The following is a 20,624-nucleotide window of genomic DNA, read 5'->3' on the forward strand; positions in this document are numbered from 1 at the left end:
TTGTCTCTTCTAATAATACATAATGATCAGGACTAATGTTAGACAATGTTAGATTCCATCACTCCCTTCTTCCTCCTCTGGATTCCTGGTCCCTCACCTGTGCTGGTACACCTGCTTCTGTTGCTCAATCAGTTCCCCGTACTCAACCTCCGGATCCCTGCCGCTGGTTTTAACCACTTCAAACAGAGATGACCTGCAGGTAGATGTCCCTGTCATAACCCCTGTGAGCTGTGACAAATTCACTTACAACCCAGAACTAAAGTACATGGAGAGTCAAAATGTAGGGCACTTTGAGTGATCATTATGTTGTGTAGGCCTAGTTAATCTATCAACCTTAGGGGTCTCTAATGTCTCAAATGAAGATGTATTATAGTTCCGGACTGTTCTGGAAAAACTGCATGACCAGGTTCCTATTCATTAGGGAACGTCACAGAAAAGGTTTTCAAATGTTTTGTAACTGAAAAATAAAATGTGCGTTTCTCATTTCTTAATTCCAGGTGGTCCCTCCCCTCCCTGTTTGACTGTTTTCTTCCATTTGTTGCCGAATGAACATGACCCTTGTAATGGGAATATTAATGTTTGTGTTTTTCTTATAACTCATTTATGTGTTCTATTCATCTGCTGTTCTATAAACCAATTTCTGTGTTCATGCAAGTGGCTGACTGTACAAATCACCTATCAGTAGCTGCAATTTGGCAGTACGCCCAGATCGTGTTTTGAGAACGAACTACCATGTTTTGAGAACAAACAAAAAATATCTCAGTTTCAAGGTCTCAGCTAAGAGACAAAGAGGCCTTGTTAGGTGTTGGTCGGTCACATGTTATGAAACAGTATTGGTCTGTCACATGTTATGAAACAGTATTGGTCTGTCACATGTTATGAACCAGTATTGGTCTGTCACATGTTATGAACCAGTATTGGTCTGTCACATGTTATGAACCAGTATTGGTCTGTCACATGTTATGAAACAGTATTGGTCTGTCACATGTTATGAAACAGTATTGGTCTGTCACATGTTATGAAACAGTATTGGTCTGTCACATGTTATGAAACAGTATTGGTCTGTCACATGTTATGAAACAGTATTGGTCTGTCACATGTTATGAAACAGTATTGGTCTGTCACATGTTATGAAACAGTATTGGTCTGTCACATGTTATGAAACAGTATTGGTCTGTCACATGTTATGAAACAGTATTGGTCTGTCACATGTTATGAAACAGTATTGGTCTGTCACATGTTATGAAACAGTATTGGTCTGTCACATGTTATGAAACAGTATTGGTCTGTCACATGTTATGAAACAGTATTGGTCTGTCACATGTTATGAAACAGTATTGGTCTGTCACATGTTATGAAACAGTATTGGTCTGTCACATGTTATGAAACAGTATTGGTCTGTCACATGTTATGAAACAGTATTGGTCTGTCACATGTTATGAAACAGTATTGGTCTGTCACATGTTATGAAACAGTATTGGTCTGTCACATGTTATGAAACAGTATTGGTCTGTCACATGTTATGAAACAGTATTGGTCTGTCACATGTTATGAAACAGTATTGGTCTGTCACATGTTATGAAACAGTATTGGTCTGTCACATGTTATGAAACAGTATTGGTCTGTCACATGTTATGAAACAGTATTGGTCTGTCACATGTTATGAAACAGTATTGGTCTGTCACATGTTATGAAACAGTATTGGTCTGTCACATGTTGTGAAACAGTATTGGTCTGTCACATGTTATGAAACAGTATTGGTCTGTCACATGTTATGAAACAGTATTGGTCTGTCACATGTTATGAAACAGTATTGGTCTGTCACATGTTATGAAACAGTATTGGTCTGTCACATGTTGTGAACCAGTATTGGTCTGTCACATGTTATGAAACAGTATTGGTCTGTCACATGTTATGAAACAGTATTGGTCTGTCACATGTTGTGAAACAGTATTGGTCTGTCACATGTTATGAAACAGTATTGGTCTGTCACATGTTATGAAACAGTATTGGTCTGTCACATGTTATGAAACAGTATTGGTCTGTCACATGTTATGAAACAGTATTGGTCTGTCACATGTTATGAAACAGTATTGGTCTGTCACATGTTATGAAACAGTATTGGTCTGTCACATGTTATGAACCAGTATTGGTCTGTCACATGTTATGAAACAGTATTGGTCTGTCACATGTTATGAAACAGTATTGGTCTGTCACATGTTATGAAACAGTATTGGTCTGTCACATGTTATGAAACAGTATTGGTCTGTCACATGTTATGAAACAGTATTGGTCTGTCACATGTTGTGAAACAGTATTGGTCTGTCACATGTTATGAAACAGTATTGGTCTGTCACATGTTGTGAAACAGTATTGGTCTGTCACATGTTATGAAACAGTATTGGTCTGTCACATGTTGTGAAACAGTATTGGTCTGTCACATGTTATGAAACAGTATTGGTCTGTCACATGTTATGAAACAGTATTGGTCTGTCACATGTTATGAAACAGTATTGGTCTGTCACATGTTATGAAACAGTATTGGTCTGTCACATGTTATGAAACAGTATTGGTCTGTCACATGTTGTGAAACAGTATTGGTCTGTCACATGTTATGAAACAGTATTGGTCTGTCACATGTTATGAAACAGTATTGGTCTGTCACATGTTATGAAACAGTATTGGTCTGTCACATGTTGTTAAACAGTATTGGTCTGTCACATGTTATGAAACAGTATTGGTCTGTCACATGTTATGAAACAGTATTGGTCTGTCACATGTTGTTAAACAGTATTGGTCTGTCACATGTTATGAAACAGTATTGGTCTGTCACATGTTATGAAACAGTATTGGTCTGTCACATGTTATGAAACAGTATTGGTCTGTCACATGTTATGAACAGTATTGGTCTGTCACATGTTATGAAACAGTATTGGTCTGTCACATGTTATGAAACAGTATTGGTCTGTCACATGTTATGAAACAGTATTGGTCTGTCACATGTTATGAACCAGTATTGGTCTGTCACATGTTATGAAACAGTATTGGTCTGTCACATGTTATGAAACAGTATTGGTCTGTCACATGTTGTGAAACAGTATTGGTCTGTCACATGTTATGAACCAGTATTGGTCTGTCACATGTTATGAACCAGTATTGGTCTGTCACATGTTATGAAACAGTATTGGTCTGTCACAGTATTGGTCTGTCACATGTTATGAAACAGTATTGGTCTGTCACATGTTATGAAACAGTATTGGTCTGTCACATGTTGTGAAACAGTATTGGTCTGTCACATGTTATGAAACAGTATTGGTCTGTCACATGTTATGAAACAGTATTGGTCTGTCACATGTTGTGAAACAGTATTGGTCTGTCACATGTTGTGAAACAGTATTGGTCTGTCACATGTTATGAAACAGTATTGGTCTGTCACATGTTGTGAAACAGTATTGGTCTGTCACATGTTATGAAACAGTATTGGTCTGTCACATGTTATGAAACAGTATTGGTCTGTCACATGTTGTGAAACAGTATTGGTCTGTCACATGTTATGAAACAGTATTGGTCTGTCACATGTTGTGAAACAGTATTGGTCTGTCACATGTTGGTCTGAACCAGTATTGGTCTGTCACATGTTATGAAACAGTATTGGTCTGTCACATGTTATGAAACAGTATTGGTCTGTCACATGTTATGAAACAGTATTGGTCTGTCACATGTTATGAAACAGTATTGGTCTGTCACATGTTATGAAACAGTATTGGTCTGTCACATGTTATGAAACAGTATTGGTCTGTCACATGTTGTGAAACAGTATTGGTCTGTCACATGTTATGAAACAGTATTGGTCTGTCACATGTTATGAACCAGTATTGGTCTGTCACATGTTGTTAAACAGTATTGGTCTGTCACATGTTATGAAACAGTATTGGTCTGTCACATGTTATGAAACAGTATTGGTCTGTCACATGTTATGAAACAGTATTGGTCTGTCACATGTTATGAAACAGTATTGGTCTGTCACATGTTGTGAAACAGTATTGGTCTGTCACATGTTATGAACCAGTATTGGTCTGTCACATGTTGTTAAACAGTATTGGTCTGTCACATGTTATGAAACAGTATTGGTCTGTCACATGTTATGAAACAGTATTGGTCTGTCACATGTTATGAAACAGTATTGGTCTGTCACATGTTATGAAACAGTATTGGTCTGTCACATGTTATGAAACAGTATTGGTCTGTCACATGTTATGAAACAGTATTGGTCTGTCACATGTTATGAAACAGTATTGGTCTGTCACATGTTGTTAAACAGTATTGGTCTGTCACATGTTGTGAAACAGTATTGGTCTGTCACATGTTATGAAACAGTATTGGTCTGTCACATGTTGTGAAACAGTATTGGTCTGTCACATGTTGTTAAACAGTATTGGTCTGTCACATGTTATGAACCAGTATTGGTCTGTCACATGTTATGAAACAGTATTGGTCTGTCACATGTTATGAAACAGTATTGGTCTGTCACATGTTATGAACCAGTATTGGTCTGTCACATGTTATGAAACAGTATTGGTCTGTCACATGTTATGAAACAGTATTGGTCTGTCACATGTTATGAAACAGTATTGGTCTGTCACATGTTGTTAAACAGTATTGGTCTGTCACATGTTACATGTTATGAAACAGTATTGGTCTGTCACATGTTATGAAACAGTATTGGTCTGTCACATGTTGTGAAACAGTATTGGTCTGTCACATGTTATGAAACAGTATTGGTCTGTCACATGTTGTTGAAACAGTATTGGTCTGTCACATGTTATGAAACAGTATTGGTCTGTCACATGTTATCAGTATTGGTCTGTCACATGTTATGAAACAGTATTGGTCTGTCACATGTTATGAAACAGTATTGGTCTGTCACATGTTATGAAACAGTATTGGTCTGTCACATGTTATGAAACAGTATTGGTCTGTCACATGTTATGAAACAGTATTGGTCTGTCACATGTTATGAAACAGTATTGGTCTGTCACATGTTATGAAACAGTATTGGTCTGTCACATGTTATGAAACAGTATTGGTCTGTCACATGTTATGAAACAGTATTGGTCTGTCACATGTTATGAAACAGTATTGGTCTGTCACATGTTATGAAACAGTATTGGTCTGTCACATGTTATGAAACAGTATTGGTCTGTCACAGTATGTTATGAAACAGTATTGGTCTGTCACATGTTGTGAAACAGTATTGGTCTGTCACATGTTATGAAACAGTATTGGTCTGTCACAGTATGTCTTATGAAACAGTATTGGTCTGTCACATGTTATGAAACAGTATTGGTCTGTCACATGTTATGAAACAGTATTGGTCTGTCACATGTTGTTAAACAGTATTGGTCTGTCACATGTTATGAAACAGTATTGGTCTGTCACATGTTATGAAACAGTATTGGTCTGTCACATGTTGTTAAACAGTATTGGTCTGTCACATGTTGTTAAACAGTATTGGTCTGTCACATGTTATGAAACAGTATTGGTCTGTCACATGTTGTTAAACAGTATTGGTCTGTCACATGTTATGAAACAGTATTGGTCTGTCACATGTTATGAAACAGTATTGGTCTGTCACATGTTATGAAACAGTATTGGTCTGTCACATGTTATGAAACAGTATTGGTCTGTCACATGTTATGAAACAGTATTGGTCTGTCACATGTTATGAAACAGTATTGGTCTGTCACATGTTGTGAAACAGTATTGGTCTGTCACATGTTATGAAACAGTATTGGTCTGTCACATGTTATGAACCAGTATTGGTCTGTCACATGTTATGAAACAGTATTGGTCTGTCACATGTTATGAAACAGTATTGGTCTGTCACATGTTATGAAACAGTATTGGTCTGTCACATGTTATGAACCAGTATTGGTCTGTCACATGTTGTGAAACAGTATTGGTCTGTCACATGTTGTGAAACAGTATTGGTCTGTCACATGTTATGAAACAGTATTGGTCTGTCACATGTTATGAAACAGTATTGGTCTGTCACATGTTATATTGGTCTGTAATAATATTGGTCTGTCACATGTTATGAAATATGAAACAGTATTGGTCTGTCACATGTTATGAAACAGTGTTGGTCTGTCACATGTTATGAACCAGTATTGGTCTGTCACATGTTATGAAACAGTATTGGTCTGTCACATGTTATGAAACAGTATTGGTCTGTCACATGTTATGAAACAGTATTGGTCTGTCACATGTTATGAAACAGTATTGGTCTGTCACATGTTATGAAACAGTATTGGTCTGTCACATGTTATGAAACAGTATTGGTCTGTCACATGTTGTGAAACAGTATTGGTCTGTCACATGTTATGAAACAGTATTGGTCTGTCACATGTTATGAAACAGTATTGGTCTGTCACATGTTATGAACCAGTATTGGTCTGTCACATGTTATGAAACAGTATTGGTCTGTCACATGTTATGAAACAGTATTGGTCTGTCACATGTTATGAAACAGTATTGGTCTGTCACATGTTATGAAACAGTATTGGTCTGTCACATGTTATGAAACAGTATTGGTCTGTCACATGTTGTGAAACAGTATTGGTCTGTCACATGTTGTGAAACAGTATTGGTCTGTCACATGTTATGAAACAGTATTGGTCTGTCACATGTTATGAAACCGTATTGGTCTGTCACATGTTAATAATAATAATAATATGAAACAGTATTGGTCTGTCACATGTTATGAAACAGTATTGGTCTGTCACATGTTATGAACCAGTATTGGTCTGTCACATGTTATGAACCAGTATTGGTCTGTCACATGTTATGAACCAGTATTGGTCTGTCACATGTTATGAAACAGTATTGGTCTGTCACATGTTGTTAAACAGTATTGGTCTGTCACATGTTATGAAACAGTATTGGTCTGTCACATGTTATGAACCAGTATTGGTCTGTCACATGTTGTGAAACAGTATTGGTCTGTCACATGTTGTGAAACAGTATTGGTCTGTCACATGTTATGAAACAGTATTGGTCTGTCACATGTTATGAACCAGTATTGGTCTGTCACATGTTGTGAAACAGTATTGGTCTGTCACATGTTGTGAAACAGTATTGGTCTGTCACATGTTATGAAACAGTATTGGTCTGTCACATGTTATGAAACAGTATTGGTCTGTCACAACCAGTATTGGTCTGTCACATGTTATGAAACAGTGTTGGTCTGTCACATGTTATGAACCAGTATTGGTCTGTCACATGTTATGAAACAGTATTGGTCTGTCACATGTTATGAAACAGTATTGGTCTGTCACATGTTATGAAACAGTATTGGTCTGTCACATGTTATGAAACAGTATTGGTCTGTCACATGTTATGAAACAGTATTGGTCTGTCACATGTTATGAACCAGTATTGGTCTGTCACATGTTATGAACCAGTATTGGTCTGTCACATGTTGTTAAACAGTATTGGTCTGTCACATGTTATGAACCAGTATTGGTCTGTCACATGTTGTGAAACAGTATTGGTCTGTCACATGTTGTGAACCAGTATTGGTCTGTCACATGTTGTTAACCAGTATTGGTCTGTCACATGTTATGAAACAGTATTGGTCTGTCACATGTTGTGAAACAGTATTGGTCTGTCACATGTTATGAAACAGTATTGGTCTGTCACATGTTGTGAAACAGTATTGGTCTGTCACATGTTGTGAAACAGTATTGGTCTGTCACATGTTATGAAACAGTATTGGTCTGTCACATGTTATGAACCAGTATTGGTCTGTCACATGTTGTGAAACAGTATTGGTCTGTCACATGTTGTGAAACAGTATTGGTCTGTCACATGTTATGAACCAGTATTGGTCTGTCACATGTTATGAACCAGTATTGGTCTGTCACATGTTATGAACCAGTATTGGTCTGTCACATGTTATGAAACAGTATTGGTCTGTCACATGTTGTGAAACAGTATTGGTCTGTCACATGTTGTGAAACAGTATTGGTCTGTCACATGTTGTGAAACAGTATTGGTCTGTCACATGTTGTGAAACAGTATTGGTCTGTCACATGTTATGAAACAGTATTGGTCTGTCACATGTTATGAAACAGTATTGGTCTGTCACATGTTATGAAACAGTATTGGTTTGTCACATGTTGTGAACCAGTATTGGTCTGTCACATGTTATGAAACAGTATTGGTTTGTCACATGTTGTGAACCAGTATTGGTCTGTAACATGTTATGAAACAGTATTGGTCTGTCACATGTTATGAAACAGTATTGGTCTGTCACATGTTATGAACCAGTATTGGCCTGTCACATGTTATGAACCAGTATTGGTCTGTCACATGTTATGAAACAGTGTTGGTCTGTCACATGTTGTGAAACAGTATTGGTCTGTCACATGTTATGAAACAGTATTGGTCTGTCACATGTTGTGATTGGTCTGTCACAGTATTGGTCTGTCACATGTTATGAACCAGTATTGGTCTGTCACATGTTGTTAAACAGTATTGGTCTGTCACATGTTATGAAACAGTATTGGTCTGTCACATGTTATGAAACAGTATTGGTCTGTCACATGTTATGAAACAGTATTGGTCTGTCACATGAATGAAACAAGACGGTAATGATTAATGAATTATGCAAATATAACTTGTCTGTGTATAGACATCTATAAGACAACTGCTGGGACTGCCCAGGCAGAGCTCCTGACTAACATGTGTACTATGGTGCATTGAGTTGGTTGGAACCTCTCCAGCACGCTGACAAATAAACAATGGTTCATTTAAGATTGACTGAGTGTCCCTGTTTAAGAATTTTTTCACAACACCCTGTTCATTAATATGCAAGGCCCTAATGCCAGACTCAAGCAATGGTTCATCCACACTGAATATTACAGCTAACACACACTTTGGAAATGTACAAAGAGAGGGCCTACTTCTTCATTGACTTGAGGATGTAGTTGTAGTTGTTGAGGAGGAAGATGGCCCCGAGAGCGTGGTCCTCGTACACCTTGGCCTTACTCTGTAGGTTGTACTGGAGATGCTCCAGCACTTTACCTGGAAAAGGGAAATCATGAACATCATGTAAAACCACATAGCTACCACATGGGGGCAGTCAAGGCTCCTCATGTAAAACCACATAGCAACCACATGGGGGCAGTCAAGGTTCCTCATGTAAAACCACATAGCCACCACATGGTGGCAGTCAAGGCACTTGAACTAAACACCACCTGAGGCTGATTCTGACTCATAATCAGGGGTGGAAGTAGATTATGGGAGCTCCAGTATCAAATGTACTTTCTTTGGAGCCAAAAGCCAGAAGCCAGCATATTGCCTTAGCTTATGCATGCTTCCCAGCCAAAACAGTTCGGAAGAGTTTGTGCATATATTATGACGACATTTTGTGACGTTTTTCTTCGTTTTGTACTTCGGTAAGAGTATTTTCAGTTGTTCAGGCACACACATTTTTTTCTTGAGGCAGACTGAAGTCGGTAGCTGAAGTCTACCCGCCTTCGTCTGTAATTGGTCAAGAGTAGGGATTCTTCAGTAAAGTCTTTGTTGTCATACAATGAGAGACGACTCGTTTTATGCATATTTTTTCATTGAGAAACACTGCACAATAAAAAATACATCGTTACATACAAAAATAATTGAGGATGACAAAAACATGTTGAGATTGGGAAGGTATTCATTGACAGTACTACTGATTGGTTACATGTTTGAAGAAAATCATTATACAAAAATAATGCAACATGTTTTCAAACATCTTAGTTAGATGTAAAGTTGCGCAACTAAGATCTCTGCAAAAACGTGCAAATTAATGACATAATTCTTGAACTATCTTAGATCAATTCTGAATAGAAATGTGGCTTGTCACCTAAAACACTCACAAACACAATCAAGAGCATCCTGTCGGGTTGTATGACCGCATGGTACGGCAACTGCTCCGCCCACAACCGTAAGGCTCTCCAGAGGGTAGGGAGGTCTGCACAAAGCATCATCGGGGGCAAACTACCTGCCCTCCAGGACACCTACACCACCCGATGTCACAGGAAGGCCATAAAGATCATCAAGGACAACAACCACCCGAGCCACTGCCTGTTCACCCCGCTATCTTCCAGAAGGCGAGGTCAGTACAGGTGCATCAAAGCTAGGACCGAGAGACTGAAAAACAGCTTCTATCTCAAGGCCATCAGACTGTTAAACAGCCATCACTAACATAAAGTGGCTGCTGCCAACATACAGACTCTGGCCACTTTAATAAATGTAATAAATGGATTTAATAAAGGTATCACTAGTCACTTTAAATAACGGCACTTTAATAATGTCTACATGTCCTACATTACTCATCTCATATGTATATGCTGTACTCTATACCATCTACTGCATCTTGGCTATGCCGCACAGCCATCACTCATCCATATATTTATATGTACATATTCTTATTCATCCCTTTACATTTGTGTGTATAAGGTAGTTGTTGTGAATTTGTTAGACATTACTGCACTGTTGGATCTAGCACAAGCATTTCGCTACACTCGCATTAACATCTGCTAACCATGTGTATATGACCAATAACATTTGATTTTATTATTTTGAGGAAGTGTAAACTGGCTACGGTGTCTCAAAATGGACATCCCGTACTATTGCCACTTTTTAAAATCATTTTTAAGCGAAGGTATGCGAGCCCACTCGACTTCGGCTAGCCGCCAGCTGAACTGAAGCATGCGGACGGCCTTAAGACCCAACGGTTCAGCGTCTTGCCCTTGTCAAAGGTCATTCTGGATATTAGACACAGCCATGTTGAACACTCACAGACATAAGGACTCAGTGCTCTCTGATTGTCATTCCCCTTGGACTCCTGACTGTCTGATGGCTGTTCTTCTGATTCATCTGCATCTGGTGAACAAAACAATTCTATATCTACACATCTTATCTCAATGAGGAAAAACCAACCATCTAATAACCATCTAGTTTTGTAACCGAAAACTCAATCTAATAAACAAAGAGAAAGACTCCGTACCAGTGTCATGTTGAACATCCACCTGAACACTACTGGACACCTCCATAGTTACTGTGTCACTGTCTACATCATGAGGATAAAGGATGGACCGAACAGCATCTGCAAAGGACAGCAACTGCTGCAGGAATAGAATTGTCTGGAGACAGTAAGAGAACAATTAATAGACATCTTTAGTCAGGTCAGTTCAAATGGGATAAAACATCAAATATACTTTATTCTACATTTAGTGAGAAACTGACGTGTCTTCTGTCTAGTATCCCACGATGCAACAATATAAGGAAACAAACTCCCTCTGGAACAAAACACCCTTGTCCTTACACAAATCTAGATAAGCACATCGGCATTACTGATTCACTTAATTGAATGGAAACTGATGGAGAGGAAAAATCAGAAAAGAGAGCTGTTACATTGCTGTTGAATTCATGCACTGTTCCATCCTTGGACATACTCTCCCTATCAGGGTTGCTCTGTGAGAGAAAGGGGAAAATTACAATTTGGGGTTGGTTTCTCAAAAGATCGTTTTACCTCATTGGAATGTATTGCCCAAATAAATGATCTCAGGTTGAGATTAAATCATATCATTCAAAGATTAAATCATATTATTTCAGTCAGAGGTTCCCTTGTCTGTCTGATTAAATCATATTTTACAACGATCCAGTCAGAGGTTCCCTTGTCTGTCTGATTAAATCATATCATTACAAATCCAGTATGCAATCCAGTCGGTTCCCTTGTCTGTCTGATTAAATAAATTGATCCAGTCAGAGTGCTATCAGAAGCTTTTGGGGATTAAATCATATCATTACAACGATCCAGTCAGAGGTTCCCTTGTCTGTCTGATTAAATCATATCATTACAACGATCCAGTCAGAGGTTCCCTTGTCTGTCTGATTAAATCATATCATTACAACGATCCAGTCAGAGGTTCCCTTGTCTGTCTGATTAAATCATATCATTACAACGATCCAGTCAGAGGTTCCCTTGTCTGTCTGATTAAATCATATCATTACAACGATCCAGTCAGAGGTTCCCTTGTCTGTCTGATTAAACATATCCAGAGGTTCCCTTGTCTGTCTGCATATGTCAGATGATGATCCAGTCAGAGGTTCCCTTGCTGGATGATAGGTTCTATATTTCAAAGTCCTTCCAACTAAAACAATCTTTGAATGGTTAGAATGTCGTACCTTGACGTGAGCAGAAAAGTCCGCCAGTGCTCTGGCTGCCAGGGTCTTCATAGATGTAACGAGTTTGGAAAACTTGGCCAAGGTGCCGCTTGTTGTGCACTGACAGGCAATATGAAACATGACATCACACAGTCAGCCATAATAATACAGTGGTGGACAAACGTTTTCAGAATGACACAAATATTATTTTTCATAAAGTCTGCTGCCTCAGTGTCTTTAGATGTTTTTGGCAGATGTTACTATGGAATACTGAAGTATAATTACAAGCATTTCACAAGTGTCAAAGGCTTTTATTGACAATTACATGAAGTTGATGCAAAGAGTCAATATTTGCAGTGTTGACCCTTCGTTTTCAAGACCTCTGCAATCTGCCCTGGCATGCTGTCAATTAACTTCTGGGCCACATCCTGACTGATGGCAGCCCATTCTTGCATAATCAATGCTTGGAGTTTGTCAGAATTTGTGGGGTTTTGTTTGTCCACCCGCCTCTTGAGGATTGACCACAAGTTCTCAATGGGAACTGGGGAGTTTCCTGGCCATGGACCCAAAATATCGCTATTTTGTTCCCCGAGCCACTTAGTTATCACTTTTGCATTATGGCAAGGTGCTCCATCATGCTGGAAAAGGCATTGTTTGTCACCAAACTGTTCCTGGATGGTTGGGAGAAGTTGCTCTCGGAGGATGTGTTGGTGCCTTTCTTTATTCATGGCTGTGTTCTTAGGCAAAATTGTGAGTGAGTCCACTCCCTTGGCTGAGAAGCAACCCCACACATGAACGGTCTCAGGATGCTTTAATTTACATTTACATTTAAGTCATTTAGCAGACGCTCTTATCCAGAGCGACTTACAAATTGGTGCATTCACCTTATGACATCCAGTAGAACAGTCACTTTACAATAGTGCATCTAATGTTGGCATCTCACAGGACTGATGGTAGCGCTCACCTTGTCTTCTCCGGACAAGCTTTTTCTGGATGCCCCAAACAATCGGAAAGGGGATTCATCAGAGAAAATTACCCCAGTCCTCAGCAGTCCAATCCCTGTACCTTTTGCAGAATATCAGTCTGTCCCTGATCTTTTTCCTGGAGAGTAGTGGCTTCTTTGCTGCCCTTCTTGACATCAGGCCATCCTCCAAAAGTCTTTGCCTCACTGTGCGAGCAGATGCACTCACACCTGCCTGCTGCCACTCCTGAGCAAGCTCTGTACTGGTGGTGCCCCGATCCCGCAGCTGAATCAACTTTAGGAGATGGTCCTGGCGCTTGCTGGACTTTCTTGGGTGCTCTGAAGCATTAAACAACAATTGAACCGCTCTCCTTGAAGTTCTTGATGATCCAATAAATGGTTGATTTAGGTGCAATCTTACTGGCGGCAATATCCTTGCCTGTGAAGCCCTTTTTGTGCAAAGCAATGATGACGGAACGTGTTTCCTTGCATGTAACCATGGTAGACAGAGGAAGAACAATGATTCCAAGCACCACCCTCCTTTTGAAGCTTCCAGTCTGTTATTCGAACTCAATAAACATGACAGAGTGATCTCCAGCCTTGTCCTGGTCAACACTCACACCTGTGTTAACGAGAGAAATCACTGACATGATGTCAGCTGGTCCTTTTATGGCAGGGCTGAAATGCAGTGGGATTTTTTTGGGGGGGGAATCAGTTCATTTGCATGGCAAAGAGGGACTTTGCAATTAATTGCAATTCATCTGATCACTCTTCATAACATTCTGGAGTATATGCAAATTGCCATCATACAAACTGAGGCAGCAGACTTTGTGAAAATTAATATTTGTGTCATTCTCAAAACTTTTGGCCACGACTGTACATTTCCCTCAGTATACTGACCCCAATTCCAGACAATTCAGGAACACTGAAATTCCAATTCTCTTCAATGCTTTTCAAGGAGGAAAGTTTGGAATTGGAATTTGGTTACCTTTCTGAATTGACTGGAATTTAAATATAATTTAACCCAACCCTGACCCCCCCTGACCATTACAACCCCTGACCCTGACTCCCCAGACCATGACACCCCTGACCCCACCCCTGAGCATGACCCCAACCATGATTACCCCCTGACCCCAACCCCGCTGACCATGACACCTCCTGTCCCCAACCCTGACCCCCCTGACCATGACACCCCCCTGAGCACACAACAATAGAGAGAAAGCTCAACTTTAAACTGTCCTCTCGGGATTATATGGCACCTTTAGTAACGTGTTAAACTCTTTGTCCTCCTCCAGGAGACGGCCCAGGACAGGTAACATGGCGACAAGGGCTGTGTAGTCGTGACGTGAACAGGCTCGTCTGACAGAGGACACGATGTTCTCCCCATTCTGGATCAGCTGGTTCAGAGCCACCTGAAGGAAATAAGATTACAATGACAAATTAGAACAACTTTATTGTCCACGCAATGTGGACATTTGTCTTTGGCTTCACCACATAAAAACAGACATTAAACACCCTCATGAGCACATCCTTCTCAAGACCATTAAATAAACTCATAATCAAAGTACAAAAGTGCTGCAGTGCAAGATTATGTACATAACACGTACATAACACCATGTACATAACACCATGTACATAACACCATGTACATAACACCATGTACATAACACCATGTACATAACACCATGTACATAACACCATGTACATAACACCACGTACATAACACCATGTACATAACACCATGTACATAACACCATGTACATAACACCATGTACATAACACCATGTACATAACATGTACATAACAGCACGTACATAACAGCACGTACATAACAGCACGTACATAACACCATGTACATAACACGTACATAACACCATGTACATAAAACCATGTACATAACATGTACATAAAACCATGTACATAACATGTACATAACACCATGTACATAACACCATGTACATACATAACAGCACGTACATAACAGCACGTACATAACAGCACGTACATAACACCATGTACATAACACCATGTACATAACACCATGTACATAACACCATGTACATAACACCATGTACATAACATGTACATAATGACATCATTGGTCTAAAACTATAATCATCATCAAGACTTCAACTAGAATCATCAAGATACCCGACAGCCAGGGAGTCCAAATAGATCCACATCACCCCGGTAGTGTAAGATGTAGAACCATGTGTATATATAACCATGATGGTTATACACCTGTAATGAGCTCCATTATGAAGAGCTCCCCATATGAAATGTTTGTTTGTTTTGTGTATCATCTGGCCACTGTGAAGCCTTATAATAGCCTAAATCAAACGTTCAGAGTTGTGCAGACATTGACAATAAAGTTGTAATATGTTATTCAGCACATTTGAATACCCTTCACTTCTGACCTGGATGAGAGTTTCAAAGGTATTGGAGCAGTTCAGAGGGAAGACTTTGGACACCATGGTGTATTCACTCTTGGCCAGGGACAAGAAGGCTGTGATGCAGGCCATGTAGGTCTCAATCTCAATGTGTAATATGCTGTCCCTCCCTAGTGACACAAGACAGGAGTGACAGGGTGAGTGCCATGGAAATATCATTAACATTACTTATCATCTATCTATAGTTTAATGAAACCTTTATTTAACCAGGGAGTACCTTGATATAAGGAATCCTTTATTCTACCAGGAAGTTTGAAATAGAGTCCTATATATAACCAGGAAGTACTTTGATATAAGAAATATAGGGTAATTATTTTAGGGAAACCTGGATCCATGGCATGCTTAGTAATATGTTCACAAAAGAATGTGCAAACAGAAAAGCATCCCCTGTAACTGTGTCTACAGTGGCTTGTGAAAGTATTCACCCCCTTGGCATTTCTCCTACTTTGTTGCCTTATAACCTGGAATTAAAATAGATTTTTGGGGGAGTTTGTATAATTTGATTTATACAACATGCCTACCACTTTGAAGATGCAAAATATTTTTTCTTGTAACACAAACAAGAAAGAAGACAAAAGAAACTGAAAACTTGAGCGTGCATAACTATTCACCCCCCCCCCCAAAGTGAAGTCTCTTGGGGTATGTCTCTATAAGCTTGGCACATCTAGCCATTGGAATTTTTGCCCATTCTTCAAGGCAAAACTGCTCCAGCTCCTTTAAATTGGATGGGTTCTGCTGGTGTACAGCAATCTTTAAGTTATACCACAGATTCTCAATTGGATTGAGGTCTGGGCTTTGAGATCTAGGCCATTCCAAGACATTTAAATGTTTCCCCTTAAATCAATTGAGTGTTGCTTTATCAGTATGCTTAGGGTCATTGTCCTGCTGGAAGGTGAACCTCCGTCCCAGTCTCAAATCTCTGGAAGACTGAAACAGGCTTCCCTCAAGAATTTCCCTGTATTTATAGCCATCCATCATTCCTTCAATTCTGACCAGTTTCCCAGTCCCTGCCGATTAAAAATATTGGTGTTCTCGGGGTGATGAGAGGTGGTGGGTTTGTGCCAGACATAGCGTTGTCCTTGATGGCCAAAAAGCTCAATTTTAGTCTCATCTGACCAGAGTACCTTCGGGGAGCCTCCCACATGCCTTTTGGCGAACACCAAACATGTTTGCTTATTTTTTTCTTTAAGCAATGGCTTTTTTCTGACCACTCTTCCGTAAAGCCCAGCTCTATGGAGTGTACGGCTTAAAGTGGTCCTATGGACAGATACTCCGATCTCCGCTGTGGAGCTTTGCAACTCCTACAGGGTTACCTTTGGTCTCTTTATTGCCTCTCTGATTAATGCCCTCCTTGCCTGGTCTGTGAGTTTTGGTGGGCGGCCCTCTCTTGGCAGGTTTGTTGTGGTGCCATATTCTTTCAATTTTTTAATAATGGATTTAATGGTGCTCCGTGGGATGTTCAAAGTTTCTGATATTTTTTATAACTCAACCCTGATCTGTACTACTCCACAACTTTGTCCCTGACCTGTTTAGAGAGCTCCTTGATCTTCATGGTGCAGCTTGCTTGGTGGTGCCCCTTGCTTAGTGGTGTTGCAGACTCTGGGGTCTTTCAGAACCGGTGTATATATACACTGAGATCATGTGACACCTAGATTGCACACAGGTGGACTTTAACTAATTATGTGACTTCTGAAGGTAATTGGTTGCACCAGATCTTATTTAGGGGCTTTATAACAAAGGGGGTGAATACATATGCACGCACCACTTTTCAGTTTTTTTTATTTTATTTGTATTTTTTAACAATAAAAAATATATATAATTTCACCAATTTGGAATATTTGTGTATGTCCACTAATTTAAATAAAAATCCATTTAAATTACAGGTTGTAATGCAAAAAAATAGGAAAAACACCAAGGGGGATAAATACTTTTGCATGGCTCTGTATAACCATCATGAAGGTGGTGTGCAAGGTGGACTTTCATGACCTGTTTTTTTGTTCTTCTTGACGGCAGAATCCAACCGCCTGCTCTGCAACACCGGGCAGAGGAGGTTCCTACTCTTGTGGTCCTTCAAACCCTTCATGGAGCAGTCCAACTGATTGGAGCGCACCATGGCGTAGTGGGCCTTGAGGTCTGTGGAACAATAACAGCACGACTGATTACCATGACCACTGATCAATGGAGCAAAGGGTGTTTATGTTGTGCTGTTGGGACGCAGGTTCAAATCCTAGGTCCGCTGTGGCAGAGATAAACCGTGTTACAGATACACGAGCCCAAGAACATAAAGAAACAGATACAACAAACATATAATACAATGAAGTGAAGGATAATTGTGCAGGGAGAGGTCAGGGAAACCCCCCCAGAGGGGACATGTGGGAGGGTCGTGGCCCTCACCAAAACGTCAGTTCAGTTACGTATATTTAAGAAAGCTAATTGATACAGATACGCTCCACCCTCTCAATAGAAGAGATGCCACCAAGGCTGCGTTGAACTTACCAAAGGCTGAGCCCCTGGGCTTGGGTCTGAAGTATGGCAGGATGTAGGAGGTGGAAGCTGGGGCTTGGGTTTGCAAGATGGGAAGGTATGGGAGGTGGAGTCTCTAGGCAGAAATGGGATGAACTCCAAAGATGGTTGTCTAATATCGGGAATATTCAGTCTGCTGCACGGCTTCGTGGTGGATACCTTGGTGAAAGAGCTACTGGATTCCAGTTTTCCGAGGGAGTCTAGTGATGGATTCTTGTCTAGTGATGGCTTTCTGTCCAGGGACTGCCTTTTGAAATTACCAAATGACTTCAGGCCGATCATCTTGGTGAACAGGCTGTTTGCTTTCAGTTTTCCAAGAGAGTCCATTGATGGCTTGTTTTCTATTGATGGCTTTCTGCCTAGAGACTGTGTTTTGAGTTTGGAGCAGTAGGACTTATTGGTGAAAAAGCTGCTGGGCTCCAGTTTTCCCAGAGAGTGGTGGGATGGGTTTCTTTCCAGTGACCGTGTTTTTGAATTTGCTGGCAGAGACTCTCCTCTTAGCTGTCAGAGCTGCATACTCACCTGGATTAACACTGACATCATTAGCATCCTCACCTGGATTAACACTGACATCATTAGCATCCTCATCTGGATTAACACTGACATCATTAGCATCCTCATCTGGATTAACACTGACATCATTAGCATCCTCACCTGGATTAACACTGACATCATTAGCACCCTCACCTGACATCATTAACACTGACATCATTAACACCCTCATCTGGATTAACACTGACATCATTAACACCCTCATCTGGATTAATACTGACATCATTAGCATCCTCACCTGGATTAACACTGACATCATTAACACCCTCATCTGGATTAATACTGACATCATTAGCATCCTCACTGGATTAACACTGACATCATTAACACCCTCATCTGGATTAACACTGACATCATTAGCATCCTCACCTGGATTAACACTGACATCATTAACACTCACCTAATTAACACTGACATCATTAACACCCTCACCTGGATTAACACTGACATCATTAACAGCCTCATCTGGATTAACACTGACATCATTAACACCCTCACCTGGATTAACACTGACATCATTAACACCCTCACATAATTAACACTGACATCATTAACACCCTCATCTGGATTAACACTGATATCATTAACAGCCTCATCTGGATTAACACTGACATCATTAACACCCTCATCTGGATTAACACTGACATCATTAACACCCTCATCTGGATTAATACTGACATCATTATCACCCTCACCTGGATTAACAGCAGGGTTTGGTTCATAGGGGCAAGCAACATAGAACACCTGGATTTAACACTGACATCATTAACATGTCTCATCTGGATTTTTTGACATCAAGAACACCCTCAATTAATCCACTGAATTATCTGGTTAAACTTTACATCAGGGTTGGGATCAATTCCATCTGGATTAAAAAAACATCATTGCAAATTTTCCTCACCTGATTAACATTGACATCATTAACACCCTCATCTGGATTAATACTGACATCATTGACCCTCACCTGGATTAATACTGACATCATTAACACCCTCATCTGGATTAATACTGACATCATGAACACCCTCATCTGGATTAATACTGACATCATTAACACCCTCACCTGACAGAGATTAACACTGACATCATTAACAGCTCAGGTGGAGATGGGCAGACACCACTAACACCTATCATCAGGTGGAGATAGATGACATCATTAACACCTCATCTGGATTAATACTGACATCATTCCACTCCGCCTCACCCATTAATAGTGACATTTTTAACACCCTCACCTGGACTGTAATGCACTGACATCATTAACGCCCTCATCAGGACTTAACACTGACATCATTAACACCCTCATCTGGATTAACACTGACATCATTAAACCCTCATCTGCATTAACAACATCATTAGACCCCTCATCTGGATTAATTCCATTTAAACCCTCAATCTGAAATTAAACTGACATCATTCACCCTCATCTATTCCAAATGTTCCTCATTGAAAAGCATTGAAGAGGATTAAATTAGAATTTTAGGGGACTTCATCTGAAACACTGGAATTAAACCCTCACCTGGTTTAATATCTTGACATCATTAACACCCTCATCTGGACTTAAATATTGTTTAATACTGTTTCATTAACACCCTCACCTCTTAATATTGTTTCTGACATCATACACCCTCCATGTCTTGATTGACATCAGGCTTAAAACCCTCACCTTTAACCTGACATCATTCATCTACATCTGATTAACAGTGGATTTAACACCCTCATCAATAAAGGACATCTTTCACCTGGTCAGTCTATGGCATGGACAGAGCAGGTGTTCATCATTAACACTCAGTCTGATTAATACTCAAATCATTAACAGTCACCTGGATATAGTGATTTAAATCTAAAGTTGGATAGTGACTATACATGATTTAAACTAACAGTTATTGGATAGTGTAATACTACATGATTTAAACCCTAACAGC

At 39.8% G+C, this 20,624-nt stretch overlaps 1 protein-coding gene across 1 annotated transcript in view; it reads right to left on the reverse strand.

Moving 5' to 3' along the window:
• LOC127928213 (exocyst complex component 7-like) overlaps nt 1–20,624 on the reverse strand; it is a 37,669-nt gene that overhangs the window by 11,626 nt on the left and 5,419 nt on the right. The window contains exons 4-14 of the mRNA XM_052515344.1: nt 18,307–18,598; nt 18,121–18,223; nt 17,611–17,757; nt 15,592–15,734; nt 14,434–14,586; nt 12,235–12,333; nt 11,461–11,520; nt 11,054–11,189; nt 10,846–10,929; nt 8,967–9,087; nt 98–193 (exon numbers count right to left, since the gene is read on the reverse strand). Coding sequence (XP_052371304.1) covers nt 98–193; nt 8,967–9,087; nt 10,846–10,929; nt 11,054–11,189; nt 11,461–11,520; nt 12,235–12,333; nt 14,434–14,586; nt 15,592–15,734; nt 17,611–17,757; nt 18,121–18,223; nt 18,307–18,598 — 1,434 coding nt within the window. The remainder of the gene's footprint in view (nt 1–97; nt 194–8,966; nt 9,088–10,845; nt 10,930–11,053; nt 11,190–11,460; nt 11,521–12,234; nt 12,334–14,433; nt 14,587–15,591; nt 15,735–17,610; nt 17,758–18,120; nt 18,224–18,306; nt 18,599–20,624) is intronic.

The sequence above is a fragment of the Oncorhynchus keta genome, unplaced genomic scaffold (genome assembly GCF_023373465.1).
Source record: "Oncorhynchus keta strain PuntledgeMale-10-30-2019 unplaced genomic scaffold, Oket_V2 Un_scaffold_23083_pilon_pilon, whole genome shotgun sequence".
NCBI classification, from domain to species: Eukaryota; Metazoa; Chordata; class Actinopteri; order Salmoniformes; family Salmonidae; genus Oncorhynchus; species Oncorhynchus keta.